The 23,992-nt window shown below is 46.4% G+C and overlaps 1 protein-coding gene across 2 annotated transcripts in view; it reads right to left on the minus strand.

The window, feature by feature from the left end:
- Positions 1 to 21,286, minus strand: part of MEMO1 (mediator of cell motility 1) — a 135,724-nt gene extending 114,438 nt beyond the window's left edge. The window contains exons 1-2 of one of the 2 annotated variants that reach the window (XM_062209214.1): positions 21,193 to 21,286; positions 20,404 to 20,481 (exon numbers count right to left, since the gene is read on the minus strand). In XM_062209214.1, coding sequence (XP_062065198.1) covers positions 20,404 to 20,464 — 61 coding nt within the window. In that variant the 5' untranslated portion in view covers positions 20,465 to 20,481; positions 21,193 to 21,286. Of the gene's footprint in view, positions 1 to 20,403; positions 20,732 to 21,192 lie in introns of those variants that run through there. The other variant, XM_062209213.1, reaches the window with a different exon arrangement.
- Positions 21,287 to 23,992: the final 2,706 nt, after the last annotated feature.

Here is a 23,992-nt window from a genome sequence, read left to right on the forward strand (position 1 = left end):
CTAATGGTTGAAACAGTTTGCTAAGTATTCATGTGATATTGCTATTGTCAGCAAGCGATCTAGGACTTGCTCCCTCACTTCTCTATTCTAAGCCCAACTTGTTCTTTCATTTCTCTATTCTCTTCAAGGTAGGAAACTAATTCTATTATGAAGGAATCTGTAGGATGCACAATTTAATCTTTAGACCTTATAAAAGAGATGGCTAACATTTTTCTGCAATAGCATAGCCAAAATAAGAACTTAAATAATAATCTCATAGCTAGATTCACTTCGCCATCAGCGAAGTATACAGTAAGTAGAAAAAACCTCCCTTTCAGACCAAAGGGAAAGAAAGTTTTAAAGTGAGAATATAATTTTCCTCATGGGCATTGTCTACCTTAGAAAAACTACTACAGAACATGCCTGTGACTATAGACTTGTAGTTCAGGCCACTGAAGATTAGAGATGGGGCACGGGCACTCCCTTGACTTGCATCCTCTGGTCTGCTTTAACACAAGCCAGGAGGAAAAGAAAGCTCGGCATCAGAAGCAATGGGTGGCAGGCCTATTAATGGCTGATCTGTACAGTGATCTGCCCTCAAGGAGACCCAACAGGCCAGTCCACTGCAGTGGCTTTCAATGTGGTAAGCCTGGGCTTCAGCAGAAGTCAGCTTGTGAAGAGCCCTGGCAGCTCTGCCAAGAGTTGGATCACTGGAAATGGACCTGCCCTGGAGTCGAAGGATGCCCAGGTCAGAGCCACAGATCTTATTGGCTCTAAGCTGAAAAGCCCTTCACTCAGCCCAACTTCCAAAGTGACCACTGCAGCTGAGGGGATGGTCAAGTAGGGTCAGCAACATTGCAGGCAGAACTGTAAATTTCTTGTTAGAGATGCCACCTGCCTTTACCTGGCCAGCTCTCCTCCCAGGCCAGCCAAGTAATGAAAGTCAACAGAGTGCCTTCCCCTAGGAGGTTCACACCTCCCTTAGGATATACCCCATGTGAAGAGATAGATAGGTCTGGGCCTCTGAATTTACAAGGCCTAAAGCCCATCAGATTATTATCAAGTCCCTTCTATCAGGTTCTATTTGCCTCTCAATCAGAAAACTTAATTGTAGCTTAGACAGCACCTTTCTTAGCTCCTCTAATAATGACTCTGTCCTTTGTTCTAGGCCCTGTCTAGTGCACTTGGGCCTCATTCCTTTGTAATCATAACCTCTACTCTACCACCAATGGCTCTACTCCCAACCTGTGTGTACTGATGGTCCTCTTCCCCACTTAATGCTGTATAATTGTTCAAACCTGGTAAATGCCACTCTTAGGATCATTGGTTACTATCCTCACTCTGTCTTTTATGCCCTTGTCTAAATATGATCAGAGTCGGCAAACTTGGAAGGCTTCCATAGCCTTGGCAACTCATGACGACAGCCTAGGGTGGTTACTGGCACCATAAACTAGAGTGTCAATTTGTTGGGTCAACAACAGGAGCCACTGTGCACTTGCTCCTCATGTGGGATCTCTGTCCTTAATGTGCTGTACATTGTGATTTGATGCTATAACTAGTACTCAAACAGTATGTTTCACTTTGTTTCTATGTGGGTGCAAACTGTTGAAATCTTTATACTAAATTGATCTTCTGTATATAAAGAGAATTGAAAATGAATCTTGATGCAAATGGAAGGGGAGAGGGAGCGGGAGAGGGGAGGGTTGCGGGTGGGAGGGAAGTTATGGGGGGGGGGAAGCCATTGTAATCCATAAGCTGTACACTGGAAATTTATATTCATTAAATAAAAGTTAAAAAAAAAAAAAAAAAAAACAAATTTGTCTAAGTCTAGTAGCTTAATAAAATTTCTAAAAATTCAGTCACCTTTCCAAAGAATCCAACCCAGTGAGGTGTATTATTTTCCTTACAAATCAGCAGCTCTCCCTGATTTTTTTTTAAGACATTTATTTATTTGAAAGGCAGATTTACAGAGAGGCAGAAGCAGAAAGAGTCTTCCATCCAATGGTTCACTCCCCACATAGCCGCAACGGCTGGGGCCGCGCTGATCCACAGGCCAGGAGCCAGAATCTTCCTCCAGGCCTCCCAGTGGAGGCGGCAGCTTTACCCACTATGCCACAGCACCGGCTCAGCTCTTCCTGACTTCTAACCGAGTTCTCAAGTGAATCTGCTAGGGTAGGGTTCAGAAAACTGCCCATGGGCCAAATCTGGTTCACCAGCTTTTTTGATAAATCAAATTTTACTGAATGATTTACATAGTAACTATAGCTATTTTTACAATACAAGGGCAGAATTTAGCTGCAATGGCACAGATCGTACAGCATGTAAAGCCTAAGATATTCACTATCTCTTCCTTCACAGAAAAAGCTCATGACTTCTACCCTAGGTTATTAATTCTAACAAAAGAGTAATACACAAGCCCCACTCTGAGGGGATCTTGTCACTGCCTATTACATCTTATCCAGAGATTCACACTGGGCTATCCCTCTCACTGATCACTCCAGGATCCAGATTGATTACTTGATTTTTTAATTTAATTTTTATTTGAAAGGCAAAGTTACACAGAGAGGAAGAGACAGAAAGAGATCTTCCATCCGTTGGTTCACTCCCCAAATGTCCACAACGGCCGGAGATGGACCAGGCGGAAGCCAGGAGCCCAGAGCTTCTTCTGGGTCTCCCCCATGACTGCAGAGGCCCAAGCACTTCATCCACCTAATGCTGCTTTCCCAGACACATTAGCAGGGAACTGAATCAGACATGGAGCAACCAGGTCTGGAACCAGTGTCCATAAGGGATGCCAGTGTTACAGGTGGCAGCTCAAACTACTATGCCACACCAGCCCCGATTTTATTTTATCAGTTATTTTATTTATTTAAAAGGTAGAGTGACAGAGAGGAAATGACAGAGAAAGAGATCTTTCATCTGCTGGTCCATTCCCCAAATGAAGAGCCACAAGAGCCAGGGCAGGGCCTATCTGAAATAAGGAGACTGGAATTCCATCCAAGTCTTCCATTTGAGTGGCAGAGTCCCAACTACTTTGGCTATCTTATGCTGCTTTTTCAGGTACATCAGCAGGGAGTTGGATCAGAAGTGGAGCTGCTGGGATTTGAGCCAGTACTCCGATTCGGGATGCCAGCATCACATGTGGTGGCTTAACCAACCAGGGCTCAACACTGGCCTCAATTAATTGATTTTTTTTTTAAGATTTATTTATTTATTTAAGAGGCAGAGTTACAGAGAGAGGAAGAGACAGAGAGAACGGTCTTCTATCTGCTGGCTCACTTCCCAAATGGCCGCAACACCCAGAGCTAGGCTGATCCAAAGCCAAGAGCCAAGAGCATCTTTCAGGCCTCCTACAAGGTTGCAAGGGCCCAAACACTTGGGCCATCTTCTACTGCTTTCCCAGGCCATAAACATAGAGCTGGATCAGAAAAGGAGCAGCCGGGACATGAACTGGTGCCCATATGGGATGCCAGCATCAAAGGCAGAGGCTTAGCCTACAATACCACAGTGACAGCCCCTAATTGATGGCTCAACAAGGGAAGGACAGCATGAACTAACAGGCAGAGAAAAGATAAATTATGTATCCTAGGAAAATTTCAGGTTTATAATACTAACTCATTCCCTAGAAGATAAACAATTCATCAAAAAAATTGTCTATCTCCAAAAATCTAAAAGGTACAAAATCAACAAAGGTTATATGAGTCACCAAACTTGAAAACATGCATTACACATGATGGGCAAACAGAAGTGTCCTATAACCATTTCTCTGTAGACTGGTACTAACCAACACAATTAGATAAGAAAAAAAAAAGAGATATAAAATTTGGAAAGCAGGTAAAATCATCACTGCATGCAAATGCTGTGACGATATTCCTGAAAAACTTTAAGAAAATATTATTTTAAAAATAAAAATTAGAGGCAGGTGTTTGGTGTAGCAGTTAAGTTACTACTCGGGACATCTGCATCCCTTATTGGAACAGTTGGTTAAACTCCCACCTCTGCTACTTCCAATCCAGCTTCCAGCTAACGTGCACATCTGAGAGGCAGCCGATAATGGCTCAAGTATTTGGGTTCCTGCCATCTACAGGGGAGACCTCGATGGAGTTCCCGGCTCCTGGCTTCTGCCTGGCCAAGCCCTAGTTATTGCACACATTTGGATGGTAAATAAGTGGATGAAAATATCTCTCTCATCTTTCTATCTCTCTGCCTCCCCAATAAAATGCAAATAAAAAAAAAAAAAACAGGAAAGAAAAAATACCACTTGGATGCCTGGATACCATCCCCAGCTCCCCTCCAGATTTCTGTTTCCCTCTACTGTGTACCCTGGAAGGCAGCACAGGACCACTCAAGTGGGTAAGTGTCTGCTACCCACATGGCAGACCAGGGCTGAGTTCCCAGCTACAGCATGGCCCAGCCCCAATAGCTGTGGGCATTTGGAGAGTGTCTGTCTGTCTCTCTCTCACTTCATCTTTCTGCCTTTCATTTTTTTTTTCTTTTCGACAGGCAGAATGGATAGTGAGAGAGAGAGACAGAGAGAAAGGTCTTTCTTTTCCATTGGTTCACCCCCCAATGGCTGCTGCAGCTGGCGCACCGTGCTGGTCCGAAGCCAGGAGCCAGGTGCTTCTCCTGGTCTCCCATGCGGATGCGGGGCCCAAGCACTTGTGGCACTCCCGGGCCACAGCAGAGAGCTGGACTGGAAGAGAAGCGACCGGGACAGAATCCGGTGCCCCAACCAGGACTAGAACCTGGTGTACCGGTGTCACAGGCGAAGTATTAGCCTATTGAGCCGCGGTGCCGGCCTCTCTGCCTTTCAAATAAACACAAATTTTTTAAGTAAAAAATAAGATGAAAATATGTTCACATATGAAAATATGTTCACCCACAGTAACTATGCTGACATAAATTCTATTTTTACTCATGAGGAAGTAACAATTGCTATAAGCAACTGCAAAGCCAGATGAAACATTCACATACATATGGCTTGTTAGCAGACACTGTAGTACATGGACAAGAGGAGTATGGAAAAGGAAATAAAGTGAGACCTACAGTTACCCAGAATTCTGCTGAAAGGCAACTTATAAACCACCCCAAGGAGAAAGAAAACAAGACATGCACAGAATCACTAAGATTCCTCTCACTGACATCTAGGAAGGGTCGATGGCTAGAACCTTCAGGTCAGAGTTCTGGAAAAGTCAAGCAAGAAAGAACTCTAAAATTCTGCAATAGGGCCCACTTAAGCTGATGGCTTAATACCAACCTGTACATACACAGGGTAAAAAATCTTCTGATGGAAGGACCATTTCAAGAACTCAGGGCCATAAATCATTGGAGTCCCTACCAGCTTGAGTGGAGACACCTCAATGACTACATGGGGCATTCAGAATAGACCCCAAAAGAGCAATGTTTTAATAACAGAAGTACATTAGTCCTAAAGGCAAAAAAAAATCCTATAAAATGGAAACAAGTCAAAATGATCCATAAATAACGCTGTCTTCTGAAAATAAACTCAAAGCAGGAGAGAGGGAGATCTTCATCCACTGATTCACTTCCCGAATGGCCATGATAGCAGGGGCTGGGCCAAGCCAAAGCCAGGAGCCAGGAGCTTCTTCCTACTCTCCCACATGGGTGATCTTCCACTGCTTCCCCAGGCGCATTCAGCAGGGAGCCTGGTGGGAAGTGGAGCAGCTAGTCTCACAGCGCCCATATTTGATGCTAGCGACCTAAACAGAGGCTTCACCAACTACGCCACAATGCTGGTCCCATCAAAGCTCTTTAAACTAATACCACAAATACCAGTTTTTAAGGAGGTAAAATTCACACTGTCTGGTATCCACTAAAAAGTTTATAGACATGACAAAATGTGATCTATAAACAGAAAACAAATAGTTCATCATATCCAGACCCAGAAAGGTTGAAGACAACAGAATTACCAGAAAAGGACATTCAGACAGCTATTATAAAAATTCTTGGTGTGCCCATAAATTTAGACAACATGAATGTAACATGAAAACACATAAAAGAGACTCAAATGGAATACGTAAAGGAAAAAATTACAATATCTGGCTACTTTTCTCCACCATCATGGTGAGTGTACCTGACTCCCTCCTCATGTCTTCTCACAGGACCTTCAGTATCAAGACATTCCTGTCCAAATCACAAAAAACAAAATCACCTCATGCCCCTATTGGATTCGGAAGAAATCTGGTAATAAAATCAGGTGTAACATCAAGAGGAGACAATGCGGAAGAACCAAGCTGGCTCCATAAGGAACTGCACAGGAAACGGATGGCACATATATTTACGGTGTTCAAGGTCACTGCCTTCTTAACCATATCAAGCTGAAGATAGCATCACTGTCTGGACAGCTGGACATGTTTGAGGCTTAACTAGCAGGTCGGTTCAGTAATAATTATGTGACATCTTTCGAAAAATATTATAAAATCTGAAATGAAAATGTCATTGGTAGGATTAAAAGCAAAGCTAGATACTGCAGAAGAAAAAAGTCAGTGAACATAAAGACATAGCAAAAAGTTATGGAGAAAAAGCAACGCAAACTTCTCTGTTACAAAATTAAGCTACTAAGACACTACTGTAAGAGGAGTCTCAGGAAACAAAGGAGGTGAAAAGAAAAAATATTTGAGGTAAAAATGATGATGGGGCCAGCGCTGACGTAGTGGGCTAAGCCTCCACCTGCAGCATCCCATATGGTACAAGTTCAAGTCCCAGCTGCTCCTCTTCCAAGCCAGCTCCCTGCTAATGTGCCTGGGAAAGCAGTAAAAGCTGATCCAAGTAACTGGGTCCCTGAACCCATGTGGGAGACCTGGAAGAAGCTCCAGGCTCCTGGCTTCAGCCTGGCAGAGCCCTGGCCATTGCAGCCATTTGAAAAGTGAACCAGAGGATGGAGGATGTTTCTCTCTTTCTGTCTTTCCCCCTCTCTCTGTTAACTCTGCGCCTTTCAAATAAATTAAAAAAAAAAAAAAAATCTTTCAGAAAAAATGAGCGTAGGACTTGAACAGACATTTCTCCAATGATATACAAATGAACAAGAAGCACCTGAAAAGATGGTCAACATCATGAGTCATTAAAAAAATTACAAATCAAAACCACAAAGATAGACTTCAGGACCACGACAGCAATTGTCAAACAAAAAGGGAAGGGAGGGGTAGGAACAGGTGTTGTCCAAGAGGTAGAAAAACAGGAATCCTTATGCATTGTTAGGAGAATCAGTTAGGTGGTCCTTAAAAAGTTAAATATAAAATTACCATGACCCAGCAATTCAAATCTTGGGCATATATGCAAAAGAACAGCAGATAGAGACTAAAATAAATAAGTGCATACCCATGTTCACAGACACATTACTCACAACAGCCAAAAGATGGAAACAATCCAAGCTTTCCTCAATATAGAAACGAATATACAAAATGTGATAGATACACATGCAATGGGGTATTATCTATTCTTAAAAAGGAATGAAATTCTGATGTACCCCACAGTATGGATGAACTTTAAAAACAGTAACACTAAGTGAGATAAGCCAGACAGAAAAGGATAGACAGTAAAGTGGCAGTTGCCAGGAGCTGGGGAGAGAGGAACAGGAATTCATGTTTAAGGTACAGAATTTTACAGCTGAAGAAGATAAAGTTCTGGAGGTGAATTATGATAATGGTTGCAAACAATGTGACTGTACTTAATGTCACAGAACTGTACACATAAAAACTGTTAAAATGGAAGGCTTGGAGGCCGGCGCCGCGGCTCACTTGGTTAATCCTCCACCTGCGGTGCTGGCATCCCATATGGGAGCCGGGTTCTAGTCCCAGTTGCTCCTCTTCCAGTCCAGCTCTCTGCTGTGGCCCAGGAGGGCAGTGGAAGATGGCCCAAGTGCTTGGGTCCTGCACCCGCGGGAGACCAGGAGAAGCACCTGGCTCCTGGCTTCGGATCAGCGCGGTGCGCCAGCTGCAGTGCACCGGCCGCAGCGGCCATTGGAGGGTGAACCAACGGAAGGAAGACCTTTCTCTCTGTCTCTCTCTCTATCTGTCAAATAAAAAAAAAAAAAAAAAAAAATGGAAGCCTTGGAGAGGGCAGGACTGGTGGCAGAACAGGTTAAGCCACCACTTGGGACACCAGCAACCCCTAGCAGAGTGCCTGGTATCAAGTCCCACCTCTGCTTCCTATCCAACTTCCTGCTAACACACACCCTGGGAGGTGGCAGCTGGCTCAAGTACCTGGGTCCCAGCCTCCAGCGTGGGAGACCCAGTTCAAGTTTCAGCCTTCAGGCTTGGGCCTGCCAAGGCCTGGCTATGGGTATTCGGGAGGTAAACCAGCAGTGGAAGGTATCTCTCTCGCTCTCTCCCTCTCTCGCTCTCTTTCAAATAAACAAAAGCAAACATATTTTATTTTGTGATAAAACAGTAAATTTGGGGGATGTTTTGTTCAGCAATTATGTTGCCACTTGGGACACCTGCAGCCTGCCATCAGAGTGTCTGGTTTCATGTCCTGGCTCCACTCGTGATTCCAGCTTCCTGTTCATGTGCACCCAGGAAGGTAGCAGGTGAGGCTCAAATACTTGGGTCCTTGCCACCCACATGGGAGACAGATGACCCAAACTGACCCTTGCCTGCACTCTAGCTCACCCTTGGCTACTGAGGGCATTTGGGAAATGAAACAGCAGATGGAAGCTCTCTGTCTCCCGGTCAAAAAAATTTTTTTGGCCGGCGCCGTGGCTTAACAGGCTAATCCTCCGCCTTGCGGTGCCGGCACACCGGGTTCTAGTCCTGGTTGGGGCGCCGGATTCTATCCCGGTTGCCCCTCTTCCAGGCCAGCTCTCTGCTATGGCCTGGGAAGGCAGTAGAGGATGGCCCAAGTGCTTGGGCCCTGCACCCGCATGGGAGACCAGGAGAAGCACCTGGCTCCTGGCTTCGGATCAGCGCGATGCGCCAGCTGCGGCGTCCATTGGAGGGTGAACCAACGGCAAAGAGGAAGACCTTTCTCTCTGTCTCTCTCTCACTATCCACTCTGCCTGTCAAAAAAAAAAAAATCATTAAAAAATTTTTAAAAAATTTTTTTAAGGTAGATTTTATGTCATATATATTTCACCACAATTTGTTTAAGGTGTTTGTGTGCCTAGGGCCTTGCCAACAGTTTATGCTAACAATGTGATTTAAGGTGAACTGCTTTGGTTCTCTTTATACCTTGGAGGCCACACTTCATACCCTGGAGGCAGGGCAGGAGGTGCTACAGACTGAGTAGCTAAAGTTATGGGATCAACCAGGCCTATATGACTAAACCTCAACAAAATTTTGCATACCATCACCTAGTTGTGCTTCTCTGGTTTGCAATACCTTGTATTGGCCATCACCTAGTACCAACAGAAAAAGTATGAACTGTTGGTTCAACTCCACTAAAACTAAACCTGCCTCCTCCTGGATATCATCATAGGAGCCTTTTCCTTTTTCCAATGTTACTTTGTATCCTTTCTCTGTAATAAACCATACCCTTAAGCATTAGCAGCCTTTCTGAGTTCCCTGAATTTTCCTAATGAATGGTGAAACCTGAAGGTGATCTTTGTGCCCCCTCCAACACAAATAGAAAAACATACACCAGGTAAATATTAACCAAAAGAAAACTGCATTGGTCTTAATACAAAATAAAGAACACCCATAACAAGATATACCACCAGATACTTTGGGCCAGCTTTGTGGCATAGCAGGTTAAGCTGCCACCTGCAACACCAGCATCCCAAATGGGCACCAGTTCAAGTCCCAACTGATCCACTTCCAATCCAGCTCCCTGCTAATGCACTTGGGAAAGCAGGAGAAGATGGCCCTTGGCCCCTGCTACCTTCATGGGAGACACAGATGAAGCTCCTGGCTTTGACTTGGACCAGCCCTGGCTATTGTGGTCATTTGGGGAGTGAACCAGCAGATGAAAGATCTCTGCCTCCCTCTCTCTCTGTAACTCTTTCAAAATAAATAAATAAATCCTTAAAAAAAAAAAAAAAAAAAAAAAGGCCAAGCTGTGGCATAGGAGAGTAAACCTCTACCTATAGCACCATCATCCCAGATGGGCACTGGTTCAAGCCCCCAGCTGATCCAGCTCCCTGCTAAGGCACCTAGGAAAGCAACAGAAGATGGCCCAAGTGGTTGGGCAACTACACCGACATGGGAGACCCGGAAAAAGCTCTTTGCTCCTGGCTTCAGATCAGCGGAGCTCCGGCCATCACGGCCATTTGGGGAGTGAACCAGCAGATGAAAGACCATTCGCTCCGTCTCTCCTTTTCTAACTCTGCCTCTCAAATAAATAAATCTTAAAACCTTGAAATAAATAAATCTTTAAAACACACAATTCCAAACATGTATACTAAATAATAAAGATTCAAGGCCGGCGCCGCGGCTCACTAGGCTAATCCTCCACCTTGCGGCGCCGGCACACCGGGTTCTAGTCCCGGTCGGGGCACCGGATTCTGTCCCGGTTGCCCCTCTTCCAGGCCAGCTCTCTGCTGTGGCCAGGGAGAGCAGTGGAGGATGGCCCAAGTCCTTGGGCCCTGCACCCCATGGGAGACCAGTATAATCACCTGGCTCCTGCCATCGGATCAGCGCAGTGCACTGGCCGCAGCGCGCCTACCGTGGCGGCCATTGGAGGGTGAACCAACGGCAAAAGGAAGACCTTTCTCTCTGTCTCTCTCTCACTGTCCACTCTGCCTGTCAAAAATTAAAAAAAAAAAAAAAAGATTCAAAAGACACGAAAGAATAAACCAACAAAACTAAAATATATACATATATATATTTTTTTTTTTAAATTTTTGACAGGCAAAGTTAGACAGTAGAGAGAGACAGAGAGAAAGGTCTTCCTTCCGTTGGTTCACTCCCCTAATGGCCGCTACAGCCAGTGCACCACGCCAATCCAAAGCCAGGAACCAGGTGCTTCCTCCTGGTCTCCCATGCGGGTACAGGGCCCAAGCACTTGGGCCATCCTCCACTTCCTTCCCGGGCCACAGCAGAGAGCTGGCCTGGAAGAGGAGCAACCAGGACAGAATCTGGCGCCCCAACCAGGACTAGAACCCGGGGTGCCAGTGCCACAGGTGGAGGATTAGCCAAGTGAGCAGCGGCGCCAGCAGAAAAAAATATTAACTCTTCAATGACAGTTAGAAATTTTAATACTTATCTTAGGAATTGATAAATAAAATCAATAGGGATGCCAAAGATTTAAATATAACAATATAACTTAACCAAATAACTTTTTTTAAAATTTATTTGAAAGGTAGAGTTACAGAGCGAGAAGGAGAAAAACAGAGAAATCTTCTATCCGCTACTTTACTCCCAAATGGCCACAAGCCCTGGCTGAAGCCAGGAGCTTGTTCTGGGTCTCCTATGTGGGTGCAGAGGCCCAAGGACTTGGGTCATCTTCTGCTACTTTCACAGGCACATTAGCAGGGAGCTGGATCATTAGGGGAGCAGTCAGGATTGGAACTGGCACCCATATGGAATGCCAGTATCACAGGGGGCAACTTAACCCATTATGCACAACACTAGCCCCCCCAATTAACATTTATATAGCATTTCACCCTACAACTATAAAAAACATACAGTATTTTCAGATGAACATGGAACACCAAGACAGAACATGTAAAAAGTGACAAAACAAGTCTACTTGGAGTTATCAGGGCCCAATGGAGAAAAACAGATGCAACATTTCCTAAACTTATATGACCATAAACTCTTTATGCAAAAGGCATCTCCAGGGACTACTGTTGCTAACAACATTATGGGAAAAGTTACCCCACCCATTTCTTTAATGTTTGTTTTATTTATTTGAAAGGCAGAGTTAAAAGAGAGAGAGAGAGAGAGAGAGAGAATCTTCAATCCACTGGTTTATTCTCCGAGGGGCTCCAATGGACAGAGCTGGGCCAGACCGAAGCCAAGAGCCAGGAGCGTCTTCCGGGTCTCCCATGTGGTAGATCTCTCTCTTAAACTCCAGACTCATATATCCATTTGACTGTGTAGTAGACAGCTCAAACTTAAATCAAAATTTCTAAAAAGTTATTCCCAGCCTTCCCAATCCAAATCTGGTTTTTTGTTTTTTTTTTTAAGATTTTCTATTTATTCATTTGAGAGGTAGAGTTACAGACAGACAGGTAGAGACAGAGAGAAAGGTCTTCTATCTGCTGGTTCATTCCCCAAATGGCCATAATGGCTGGAGTTGGGCTGATCTGAAGCCAGGAGCCAGGAGCTTCTTCCGGGTTTCCCACACCAAGTGCAGGAGCCCAGACACTAAGATCATCTACTGCTTTCCCAGGCCACAAGCACAGCAGTGGATTGGAAGTGGAGCAGTCAGGACTTGAACCCGCATCCACATGGGATGCCAGCAATGCAAACCGTACGCCACAGAGCCAGCCCCCACACCTGTCCTTCTTAAAACCTTGATGCCCCAAGCCAGTACTGTGGTACAGTAGGTTAATCCTCCACCTGCAGTGCTGCATCCCATATGGGTGCTGGTTTGAGTCCCGGCTGCTCCTCTTCCAATCCAGCTCTCTGCTATGGCCTAGGAAAACAGCAGAAGATGGTCCAATGGTTTGGGCCCTGCACCTGCATAGGGGACCTGAAAGAAGCTCTTGGCTCCTGGCTTCAGGTCAGCGCAGCTCCAGCTGGCCATTGAGGCCAATTAGGGACTGAACCAGTGGATGGAAGACCTTTGTCTCTGTGACTCCCTCTCACCGTTTGTAATTTTTTTTTTTTTTTTTTTTTTTTTTGGACAGGCAGAGTGGATAGTGAGAGAGAGAAAGACAGAGAGGAAGGTCTTCCTTTTTGCCGTTGGTTCACCCTCCAATGGCTGCCGCGGCCGGCGCATCGCACTGATCTGAAGCCAGGAGCCAGGTGCTTCTCCTGGTCTCCCATGCGGGTGCAGGGCCCAAGCACTTGGGCCATCCTCCACTGCCTTCCCAGGCCATAGCAGAGAGCTGGCCTGGAAGAGGGGCAACCAGGACAGAATCCGACGCCCTGACCGGGACTAGAACCCAGTGTGCCGGCGCCACAAGGCAGAAGATTAGCCTATTGAGCCACGGTGCCGGCCTACTGTTTGTAATTTTGCCTCTCATATAAATAAAATCTTAAAAAACAAAAGACACCTCGATGCCTTATCTCAAGTAACAGCAACTCATCACTGCCACTGTTTAGGAATAAACAATAATAAGATATCTGGGGCCAGGGCTGGGGTGCAGCAGGTTAAGCTGCCACCTTTGATGCACCCCATATAGGCACTGGTTTGAGTCAGGGCTGCTCCATTTCCAAACCAGACCCCTGCTATTGTGCCTAGAAAGGCAGCAGAGGATGGTCCAAGTACTTGGGACCCTGCCACCCACGTGAGAACCCAGATGGAGTTCTACCCTCCTGGCTTCAGCCTGGCCCACCCTCAGCCATTGCAGCCAACTGGGAAGTGAACCAGCAGATGGAAGAAGTCACTTTTTCTCTCCCTCTCTCTCTATAACTCTGCCTTTCAGATTAAATAAATCTTAAAAAAAAAAAAATCCATGTCTCCTCTCTCATAGTCACTTCAAGCTTCAAGTACGTCAGCAAATCCCCTTCAGCTCTACCTTCAACATATATTCAGAAACCAACCCATGCTCACTATCTCCACTGCTATTACTCAGCCCGAACCACTATCATCGCTCACTTGCAATACTACTTTCTTGCTTAACTGGTGTTCCTGGTTCTGTCCTTGCCACTGTCTTCATCACTCTCTGACCTTAAGTCTGTCAAGTCTCAACATAGTGGTCAAGTGATTCTATAAATTCTAAATTAGATCAGGTCATCAACAGCTCAAAACCTTCTAGTGGCTACTCACTCAAGTAAAGGTCATTTCAGTGGCCTTCAAGACTGACCACAAGCCTGCTGTGCGCACACTCCAGTCACTCGCCTCTTAGATAACACTACTCTGGCCAGATTGACTGCAAGCTGCAATGGCCTGGGTTCTTCACTGCTCCTCAAATAGTGCAGCCCTGGTCTAACCTCAGAACCTTTGAATTTTCTATACTCTCAGCCTAGAATCATCTATCCCCACCAATACACAAAGCGTATTTTATCACCTCCTTCAGGTCTTGACTCAAGTAGTTTCCCTTTCCATGTTATTTAATATTGCAGTCTCCGCCACCTAGCCTTTAACATGCCCTGTGCACCAACTCTGCCACTCTCCAGAACACTTTCCTCCACCTAATAGTCAAGTACTATGTATTGTCTTTGTTTGTTGTCAGTCTCTCTCATTTACAATGTAAACTCCAGAAATTTTTGTTTCATCCCCTGATAATAAACACCTAGTCCCTAGAGCAATTCCTTTCACACAGAACTCAATTCGCCCAATACTGAAACACTGAACATTAAATAAAGCCTCTTCAGACATGCCAGATTTTGTTAGACCCAATTCAAATTCTAGAACCAGCCTAATTAACATATGTCAATTCCTTTGTCAGTATTTATATTATACAAATCATATTCAACATCTGTAAGCTTCAGTTGCATTTTTATTATTTTATAGTCTATGTACTGGACAACTATAAAGATGCTCACTGACTTCTAGAGCTCAATTTCTTACTTACCCTGGCATTACTGTAAATAGAAAGAACAGTAGGCTTTGGCCAGAAATTCTAGATTGGAAATCCTAGCTCTATCACTCCCTAGTAGTATGACTCAGGCAAAGAAGCCTCCTCCAGCGTTTAGCTTCTCACCCTGAAAATGGCAGATGCAGACAAATCAATGACCTGCCTGCCTTACCTATCCTACAATGAATCACAGGATTATTGTGAAAAATCAAAAATGTCTAAGAAAATGGTTTTAAGCCATAAATGATAGACAAGTGTGAGTTAAACATGCCTTCTGAAGTTTGGGAAAAACTTGAAACGGGGCAGAAAAAGCTCAGAGTCTGGGGTAGCACACATCCTTACACTTCCCTGCCCCTAACACTAAACTAGTTCTAGAGCCAGACTGGCTCTTCCACTCACTTGTTACACCTTAAATAAGTGACTCAACCTCTCTGAGTCATTGTTTCCTCATCCATAAATAGAGATAATACCAACCTTGTAGCGTCCTTTTTGAAGATTACAGATTACATACATCTATGTAATCTACCAATGGAATATACTTAATGAAAGACATTTTTATTTTTAGTCACTTTCATCTTCTTCGAAATGGACAAAAATGCAACAGCAGCTAATATAAACTATACCATGGAGGTCAGAAAGATAATTTTGACTTGGCAATTACATGTGAAAGGACAAGAAGTGACAAAGAACCAGAAGTAGTCAAGCAGTAAAATTAAGTTTGCCTTTAATTTTTTTTTCCTTGCCTTTCTCCAAGTAAAATAATAGAATGAGCAACACAGAAAATAAATCAGCATAACCATAGTTAATAATCTAAAAGAACCTACTTTATTTTCTTTTAATTTTTATTTATTTATTTTTCATGTTATTTGAAATGCCAAGAGAAAGATATGTTCCATCTGCTAGTTCACTCCCCAGATGCCTACAACAATAAGGGTTAGGCCAAGTCAAAGACCTGGAACTAATTAGGTCTGGAACTCAACTGGGGTCTCCTATGTAAGTGGCAGGAATCCCACTATCTGAGCCATCACCTGGGCCCACTAGGGCCCAGTAAAAGGTAGTAAGAAGCTGGATCGGAAATGGGGGATCCCGGATTTCCAAACAGCACTTCGATAGAGAATACAGGCAACCCAAGCTGCATCTAAAGTACTGCATCAAATTCCGGCCCCGGGATTCACTTTAAAACTAAACATCATTATATACTCTGTTAATCTGTAGTAGTCAGTTTTTCAAGTTCTCACACACCAAGACATTTTATTTTGACACTCCAGAACTCAAGGTACATGGCCCCCCAATAAAGGTAACAGTTTTCCAGCTACAAAATCCTGATATAATTTCATTAAATATGTTTAGAAACTTAGAATGGCTGAAAACAACTTTAAAAGTAAAACTGCTTCTAAGTTACACAACATACAAACACTTGCAGAATGCTCTCTAAAAATCATTAGACTTTGATACTATTTCCTCAGTTCCCTGACACCAGTGATTGCCAGAGGTCTTAAGCTAAAAGTGGTAACATTAAGAAGTGGAATGGGGTGGGGGAAACAGTCAGAGACAGGTAGATAAAGGAAGAAAGGGTCAAAGAAATGATGTGCTCAACAGCGGACAAAAGGGAATAAGGCTAGCAAAAGGAAATCTGGCTAGAAGACAGTTCTAACTATCCCGACAGCAGATTCTGGTTTAGAGGCTAAACCACCATTTGTAGCACTGGCATCATATCCCTCTGCATCCTGTATCCCAGCTACTCTGCCTCTGATCCAGCTCCCTGCTGGTGTCCCCAGGAAAGCTGAAGAAGATGGCCCAAGGACTTAGGACCTTGCTACCTATATGGGAGACCTGAATGGAGTTCCTGGCTCCTGGCTTTTTCGTTGCAGCCATTTGGAGAATGAACTACTGGATGAAATAAATATCTCTCTCTCTCTCTCTCTCTCTCTCTCTCTCTCTCTGTATATATATATATATATACACACACACACACACGCGTGTGTGTGTGTTACTCTGCCTTTCAATAAATAAATGTTTAAAGAATGTTAAAAGCCTAAAATAATAAAAGCTGTAACAAATCTAGAGAAAAGAGAGACTACAGACACATCATGCTACTGGTCTAGAAATCCCACTTTGAGAACCACTAACCCACATGAAGCATTGGCAGTTCTTGTTTTTTAAACAACTTTTAAAAACTAAAAATCCTACTTAGCTGGTGAACTATTAAAGAAAAAATTAAAGACGAAAAGGCTGGATATGGGCTGTGGGCCAACCTTGCTGCATACCAGTAAAGAAGTGAGGACTAACCTTTCCATGAGACTAATGCCCCTAAAATGCTACTGGCATCATACTAGTCCCCTGCTCCGAACTCACCCTGGTCCTCACTGCATACTGGGTAAGTCTGACCCACATGATGCCCATCTATACTCCAGGTCCCACACACTAGTCCAGGCTCATGAATTCCATCCACATGACCTTTCAATTCTTATCCAATTGAACCACTTATAGTCACCTGCCTTTGCAACTCTGTGGCGTTTCCCAATCCAATGTTGCTTCTTCCTGCTCCAAATACCCTTCTTTCAAAGCAAAATTCCAATCTTACATCAAAGTGATTCTATGTTCCTTAGAACTAGTAAAAGCACTACCTTAAGTTATCTGACGTTTACTTGCTGCCTTGAGTTCCTACTTACTTCAAATAAACTGTGAATTCCTTGACGGCAGGGAATGATTTACACCACTTTATCCACAAATCTAGCAAATAACAAAGGGTAAAAAAAGATGTACATATGTATGTATGGGCACACTTGTTCTCTGAAATTGATAAATGAACCAAATGTGATTTCACCCTTATTTATATCAATCACTGAACACCAATTCTATGGACACAAGCTGAATGCTGCATGAATCACAATGGCAATCTGCAAACACATCACTCCTAATATTCATACACTTTTAGGATCAGTTCATTAGAGAAATAATGACAGAACACAAGTTACATTTTTCCAACGGTCAATGTTATCAGCATAGGTACACTAGCATAATATTAAAGATAGCAGTTACAAGGTCAACTCAAAGTTTATTTTAGTTTTATTTCACTTATTTTTAAAATAAAAGCGAGCTTTTACAACTAAATTACTTTAAATTCACCATCAATTATTACTCAAGTTCAAAAAAGTCTCTCTCAGGGGCCAGCACTGTGGCACAGGTTAAGCTGACTGACGCCTGCAATACTGGAATCCCATATCCAGGCCAGTTCCAGTCCAGGCTCCTGCACCTCCAATCCAGCTCCCTGCTAATGCACCTGGGCGAGCAGCAGACTTGTCAGAGTGCTTGGGCCCATGCTACCCAGGTGGGAGACTGGATGGAGTTTCAGGCTCCTGGTTTTGGACTGGCCCAGCCCTAGCTATTAAGGCCATTTGGGGAGTGAACCAATGGTTTTAAGATTTCTCCCTCTGTCTCTCTCTGTCTGTCTCTCTGTCTCTCTCTCTCTCTCTCTCTCTAATTCTTTCAGATACATAAATAAATCTTGTAAAAGTCTGCCTCACACAAAATCCCAAAAAGAGTCATAGCCTGCACTTTAATAATAAGACTATCTATGACAATTCACATTACTGAATAGCATTACTGATTTCCCTCAGCATTTAGGGAAATAAGAATATATTTTAGGGGACAGCACTGCGGCATAGCAGGTTAAGCCACCACCTGAGACACGAGCATCCCAGTTGGGCTCCAGTTGAGTACAGGCTGCTCCACTTCAAATCCAGCTCCCAGCTAATGCACCTGGGAAAGCAGCAAGCAGATGGCCCAAGTGCTTGGGCCCCTGCACCCACCTGGGAGAACTACAAGCAGCTCCGGGCTCCTGACTTCAGCCTGATAGAGTCCCAACCATCCCATCCATTTGGGGAGTGAACCAGCAGATGGAAGATCGATCTCTCTCTCTCTCTCTCTCTCCCTCCTTCTCTCCCTCTCTCCCTCTCTCTTCTCTGACTCTGCATTTCAAATAAATTAAAAAAAAAAAAACTTTTAAAAAATCCTTTTAAATTTTCAACAGCTCATTTTTGTTCACTGCTGATAAGCAACTATAAGCAGAATTTTTTGAGCTAGACCAAAGGATTTCTCGTACTAGAGAAGATACACTGAAGAAGTCTTTAGCGGAAAGTGTGAGCTCTGCCCGGCTTAACTACCCAAAAGCCTTTCAAAAACTCTGAACATTCCTACAGAATCATTTATCCACATTCCAATGTAAACTAGAGCAAAAGTTCAAAATGCATTAAAGTATAGGAAAACCACAACAAATAAAGCAAAGACGGCCAATAAATTGACAATGGGGACTTTTTCCCTTTTCAGAGCACATGACAGCCCTGAGGAGGCTACTAGTCACTAGTAAGTGTTAGGACATCCGCCCAGGAGCCAGAGGACCCTGTTTCTCAATTCCTGTTCCACACTGTGTTAAGAGTATCGGGCACATCACTGAACTTCTCAAGGTATCTCCCCACATGGCGAACAAGAACAGCTTCATGGGCATTCTCAGGTTGTGAGAATTATTTAGGAAGTACTTTAGGCTCAAGAAGGGAAACCACTTAATTGCAGAATGTCCCATCTGCTTAAGCAAAACTTACCTATACTGTTACCAACAGTTGCAAATCCCAATTCCTTTGTGTCTTCTCAACACAGTGTCAGTGAGTCAGTCAACAGCCTGCCCTTAACGAGCTAGTTTAGCAACCTCAGAGAAAGGAGCTTTCCCCCCGAATCTTTGTGTTCTCACAATCCCATTCCACCACCACCATCCACCCCCATTACTGTCAAGGGGAAACATGACCCGACTTATATTAAGAAGCTAAGTCTAGTCATTGGATAAGCCAATACCAAATGACCGAAGACTTCGGAATCACAGTGAAACTTTCTTCCTTAGCATACCAGAAATGTGACTCCTGAAAACAGCCCCAGAAAACCGTCGTTTTTAACCAGAGCTTTATTAAAGGGGAAGTTCCCACCTTCGCTTTCTTACCCAACAACTCTTGAAATGTGGGTAGACCGAGCAGGCTCAGGAGACTGAACTCGCTCAAAACCTAAAACTAATTGGCTAGGTAGTCCCAGCACCTGCTTGGTGCTGAGCGACTAAGACCCGGGAGCCTGCTCGGGAAAAGTGCTGATGCCATCCCCAGCTGCCCCTCTCCTGCATGACAGTAACAATGCACACGCTGACAAAAGAGCGGGGCGGCCACCCAAAGCCCCTGCCTCCTACTCCCTACCCTCGGCCCCACACACACAAAGCCCCAGCTCCCCCGCCCCCCCGGGCCCTCCCCGGACAACCCTCCCGGGCGGGGAGCCCGGCTCGAGTTCGCTAAGGAGGAAAAGTACCACCCCTCGCTCCTTCCACCAGCGCCGGGCACCTGAAAGGTGAGGGGAAGGCTGCCGGGCCCCCGCCAGCGCCGCAGCGAAGACGGCGAGACCCGCTCCGGGGACGCGCCCCTCGGACCGCCGGCGGCCAGGCCAGGGCAGGGCAGGGCGGCCAGTGACCCGACGCGGGTCGCCGCCACGCCGAGTGGGCCAGCGGGTCCCGGGGCACAGGGAGCACCTCGTTCCCCCCAGCCCGGTCCCGAGGCGGCGGCAACTCCTCTCGCCCAACTCCGGGCGAGCCTGAGGCTGGAGCGGGATGCCTGCCCCCGGGTGGGGGAGGCGGCGAAGCCGGCCGCGGCCCGCTCCCTCCCCACGCGGTCGGCGCCCGCGGCCCGTCCGCGCCCTCGTCCCCGCCCGCCGCCGCCGCCGCGCGGGGCCGGGCTGCCGACCTCGGCCGGCCGGGCGCGGGGCCAGGCGGCGGCGGCGGCGGGCGGGCCGGCGGCCTGGGGCCCTACCTGAGGCTGTGTACCAGCTCCCGGCGTGACTGGCTTCCCGGCAGACCACTCGGTTGGACATCTTGGTGCCTGTGCCGCCTATGGTGCACGAGGATGAATGAGGAGGCGGCGGCGGCAGCGGCGGCAGGAGCGGCTCCGCGAGGGGACGAGACACCGCGGGCCCAGCCCAGGAGGAGGCGGCAGCGGGGAGGGGATCAGCCCGGCCCAGGAGGAGGAGGAAGAGGAGGAGGAGGCGGCGGCGGCGGCAGCGGCCCAGGAGGAGGAGATGGCAGCCGGGGCGGTGGCAGCAACAATCACCACAAACTCCGGCGGCCGCCGGAAGATGGGGCCCACGGCGGCCTCACCGAAGCCCGGAAAGCCCTGGCCCCGGACCCCGGACCCGCCGCCGCTCCCAGCCGGGGCTGGTTCCGCCGAGCCGCCCCCACGGCCCCCTCCCCTCCCCGTTGGCCTCCCGAGCCACCGCCGCTGACCCCACCCCCGTGACTCCGCGCCCGCCCCCCTCCCCCCACCCCCCGCGGGGCTCCCCGCACCCACCCCGCCCCCAGCGCCGGCAGGGCCCTCCTGCCTGCCGGCCGGCCGGCCCCGCCCCGCTCCTCCTCCTCCTCCTCCTCCTCCTCCTCCTCCCGGCCGCGCCGCGAGGTTAACGGCGGAAACCGGACAGGCCAGGCGGCATCTGGGGTCGGGCGGCCCCGCGAGGAGGCAGCGGCGCTGCAGCTCGGCGCGCACAAAAGCCCAGGGCCGGGGCCTGAACCGGGGAAGGCAGACCCGGAGGAGCCAACGCTTCCTTACTCGCCACTCTAACGGGTCCTGCCCACTGAGCATGCCCAGCACCGCCGCCAGGCCCGCCGAGGAGACTCAACGTGCGCGCTCCGCTCTCCGGGGTTTAGCGGCAGCAGAGGCGGGGGGAGGGCGCGGCGAGCAGGACGCAGCCGCAAGGCAGCCCCCTCCCCCCCGCCAACTTCCTTAAACGGAGTGCACCCCGGGCACGCACGCGGGGCTTTCCGCGGGGGAGGAGCGGCCGGGATCCCCTCAAAGGCGGAGTCCTGAGTGGATTTGCACCCTCGAGGTGTCACTCTCAGGGGTGCAAGGCTGTGCCCGCGCCGGGAAGTTTATTTGTAGAAGCAGGCACCTGTGGTCCTGCAAATGCTACTTTTTGCCTCGCCGCAGGATGACCTTTAACACGTAATCGTGGCTCTTGATACTGTAAACGTTTAACTTGACGCCTGGTGGAAGTGTGCTACAGTTGGCCTCAGTTATTCCCAACTGTGAAATGGGGAGAACAGCACTCCAGGGGTGTAGCTAGGATCCTAAGAGTGACCAGTGTAAAAGGGCCTGCCCACAGCGGGCACACAACAAATACTGTTTCTCCCTAGCGTTATTTCATCCTCGCTTTATCTTAGAAATCCCAATACTCCACATAAACATCAGGAACAAAGAATTCCTTTGCAGTTGTAGAATCCCGGATCTTGAACCTGCTCTGCTGTTACTACCAGGTGTAACACCCCAAAACTGGGAAGAGAGGAAGAGCTGTCTGCCTTCCATCAAAGATTCGGGTCTAGAAACATAAAACCGCTATATTTGAGTTTCACACTGAACAGGCACCTGGAAGAATCCACAGTGAAAACCGCCTGACCTTGAGGGTTAGCTTTCCCCAGAGCCACATACACGCTTTTTTTTTTTTTTTTTAAGATTTATTTATTTATTTGAAAGGCAGAGAGAGGTCTTCCATCCACTGGTTTGCCCCCCAGATGGCCACAACAGCCAGAGCTGTGTGGATCTGAAGCCAGGAGTCAGGAGCTTCTTCCTGGTCTCCCACGCGAGTGCAGGGGCCCAAGCACTTGGGTGCTTTCCCAAGCCATAGCAGAGAGCTGGATCAGAAGTGGAGCAGCCGGGACTGGAACCAGCACCCATATGGGTTGCCAGCACTGCAGGTACCACCTTTACCTGTCGCCCAATGCATATTGTTTTAAAGGCATGTTCCTTTCCCTTCCTCCCTTCCTTTCCAACTTTAGGGCCAAAAAACTGTGTGAAATCCCTGTCCCAAGGCCTGGTCAATGACTGGACCGCTACTGACTCACTCATTTTCCTATGGAGTTGTTACACTACCTCTGGAGTCTGTGCTCCTTGACTCCAACTAACCTGCCCAAATATTAAGATTATATACAGCAAAAGGTAAAAACGGACAAACCAAAAAGCCAAACCTACAGTAACAGAAAAGGAAGACTAGAGCTCGGAGTCCATGGTACTCTCTAGACAACCAAACTCAGAGACAGCTGATGAAATGGTAAACCCTTCATTGTAAATTTCAAGGAAAGGAAAATTGAGGGGCCGAAACCCACTACCTGTGACCCCGGAATCCCATATGGGCGCCGGTTCCTGTGTGGGCTGCTCCGCTTCTCACCCAGCTCCCTGTTAACGGCCTGGGAAAAGCAGTAGAGAATGGCCCAAGTGTTTGGGCCCCTGCCACCCAAGTGGGAGATCCGGATTTCCAGGCTTCTGTCTTGGGCCTGGCCCAGCCCTGGCCATTGCAGCCAGCTGGAGAGTGAACCATCAGATGAAAGATATCCCTCTCCCTACCCTCCCCTTTCTGTAACTCTGACTTTCCAAAATAAATAAACCTTTAAGATAAAAAAGGGAAAGGAAAATTTTAAGTGCTGGTTGGGTGATTCCTCTTGTGGTTAATTATTGCAGATTTTGTTTACCACCAAAAAAGTAGGGAGGAGATGAAATTGGATACAGTGAGCAAAGAAAACATATTTCAGGCCCTTCCAACTAGAAAATTAAATCTGAGTCCTGGCTCTGCCACTCATTAGCTATGGCATTAGATACCATAGGCATCTAATACTTTCATGTTTTCAAGCTCAGTTTTCTCATCTGTCAAATGCAAATAGCAGTCATGGCTAACTCTCAGGCTTACAATGAGATTCATTAAGGTACATGAAAACACTTGATCAGCTATTCTGTATCGTTGTTCTATCATTATCCTCTGCTCCTAGCAACAATCCTAGGTCTTATTCCAAACTAGAAATCTAATTTAAAATTAAGCTTCCTCCCTTTAAAATGCTCATTTGGACATTGCTTCTTTCCCCAAAGGGTTTTTCTTACTGATCAAATTCAACATAGACCACAATGCCAATAAAAGTGAAAGGTTAGAGGATCTTCTATTATATCTAGAACATTCTCAGTATAATCTACCATATTCTTCCTGCCTACCACATTCTGGCTACCATACTCAACTGTACACTCTAGAACAAAATAAGAAACTATTCCCTTACTCATTTCCCCTAAATTACAGAACATTTGTATAATGCAAAATGTTTACTTTGTATTCCTGGAGCTTATTTGGCATAAGTGTAGTTTCATATTATTACCAAATTCCATTATATCCACCAGTGATTTGGGTATCACACTCCATAAACTTCACTCATAGTACAGGGCAAGGAAAAAATCTTCACTAATACACAGATCTTAGGAAGCACAGACTTTAAGAAATAAGAGGTGCCACTGGTCCCAGAACTCAAACGCCAGCATGTATAAGAACAGCATATCCATAGTCACTGTAGCAGACTATACTAGCAAACTACAACCA

This window comes from Lepus europaeus, chromosome 13 (genome assembly GCF_033115175.1).
Source record: "Lepus europaeus isolate LE1 chromosome 13, mLepTim1.pri, whole genome shotgun sequence".
In the NCBI taxonomy this organism is placed as follows: Eukaryota; Metazoa; Chordata; class Mammalia; order Lagomorpha; family Leporidae; genus Lepus; species Lepus europaeus.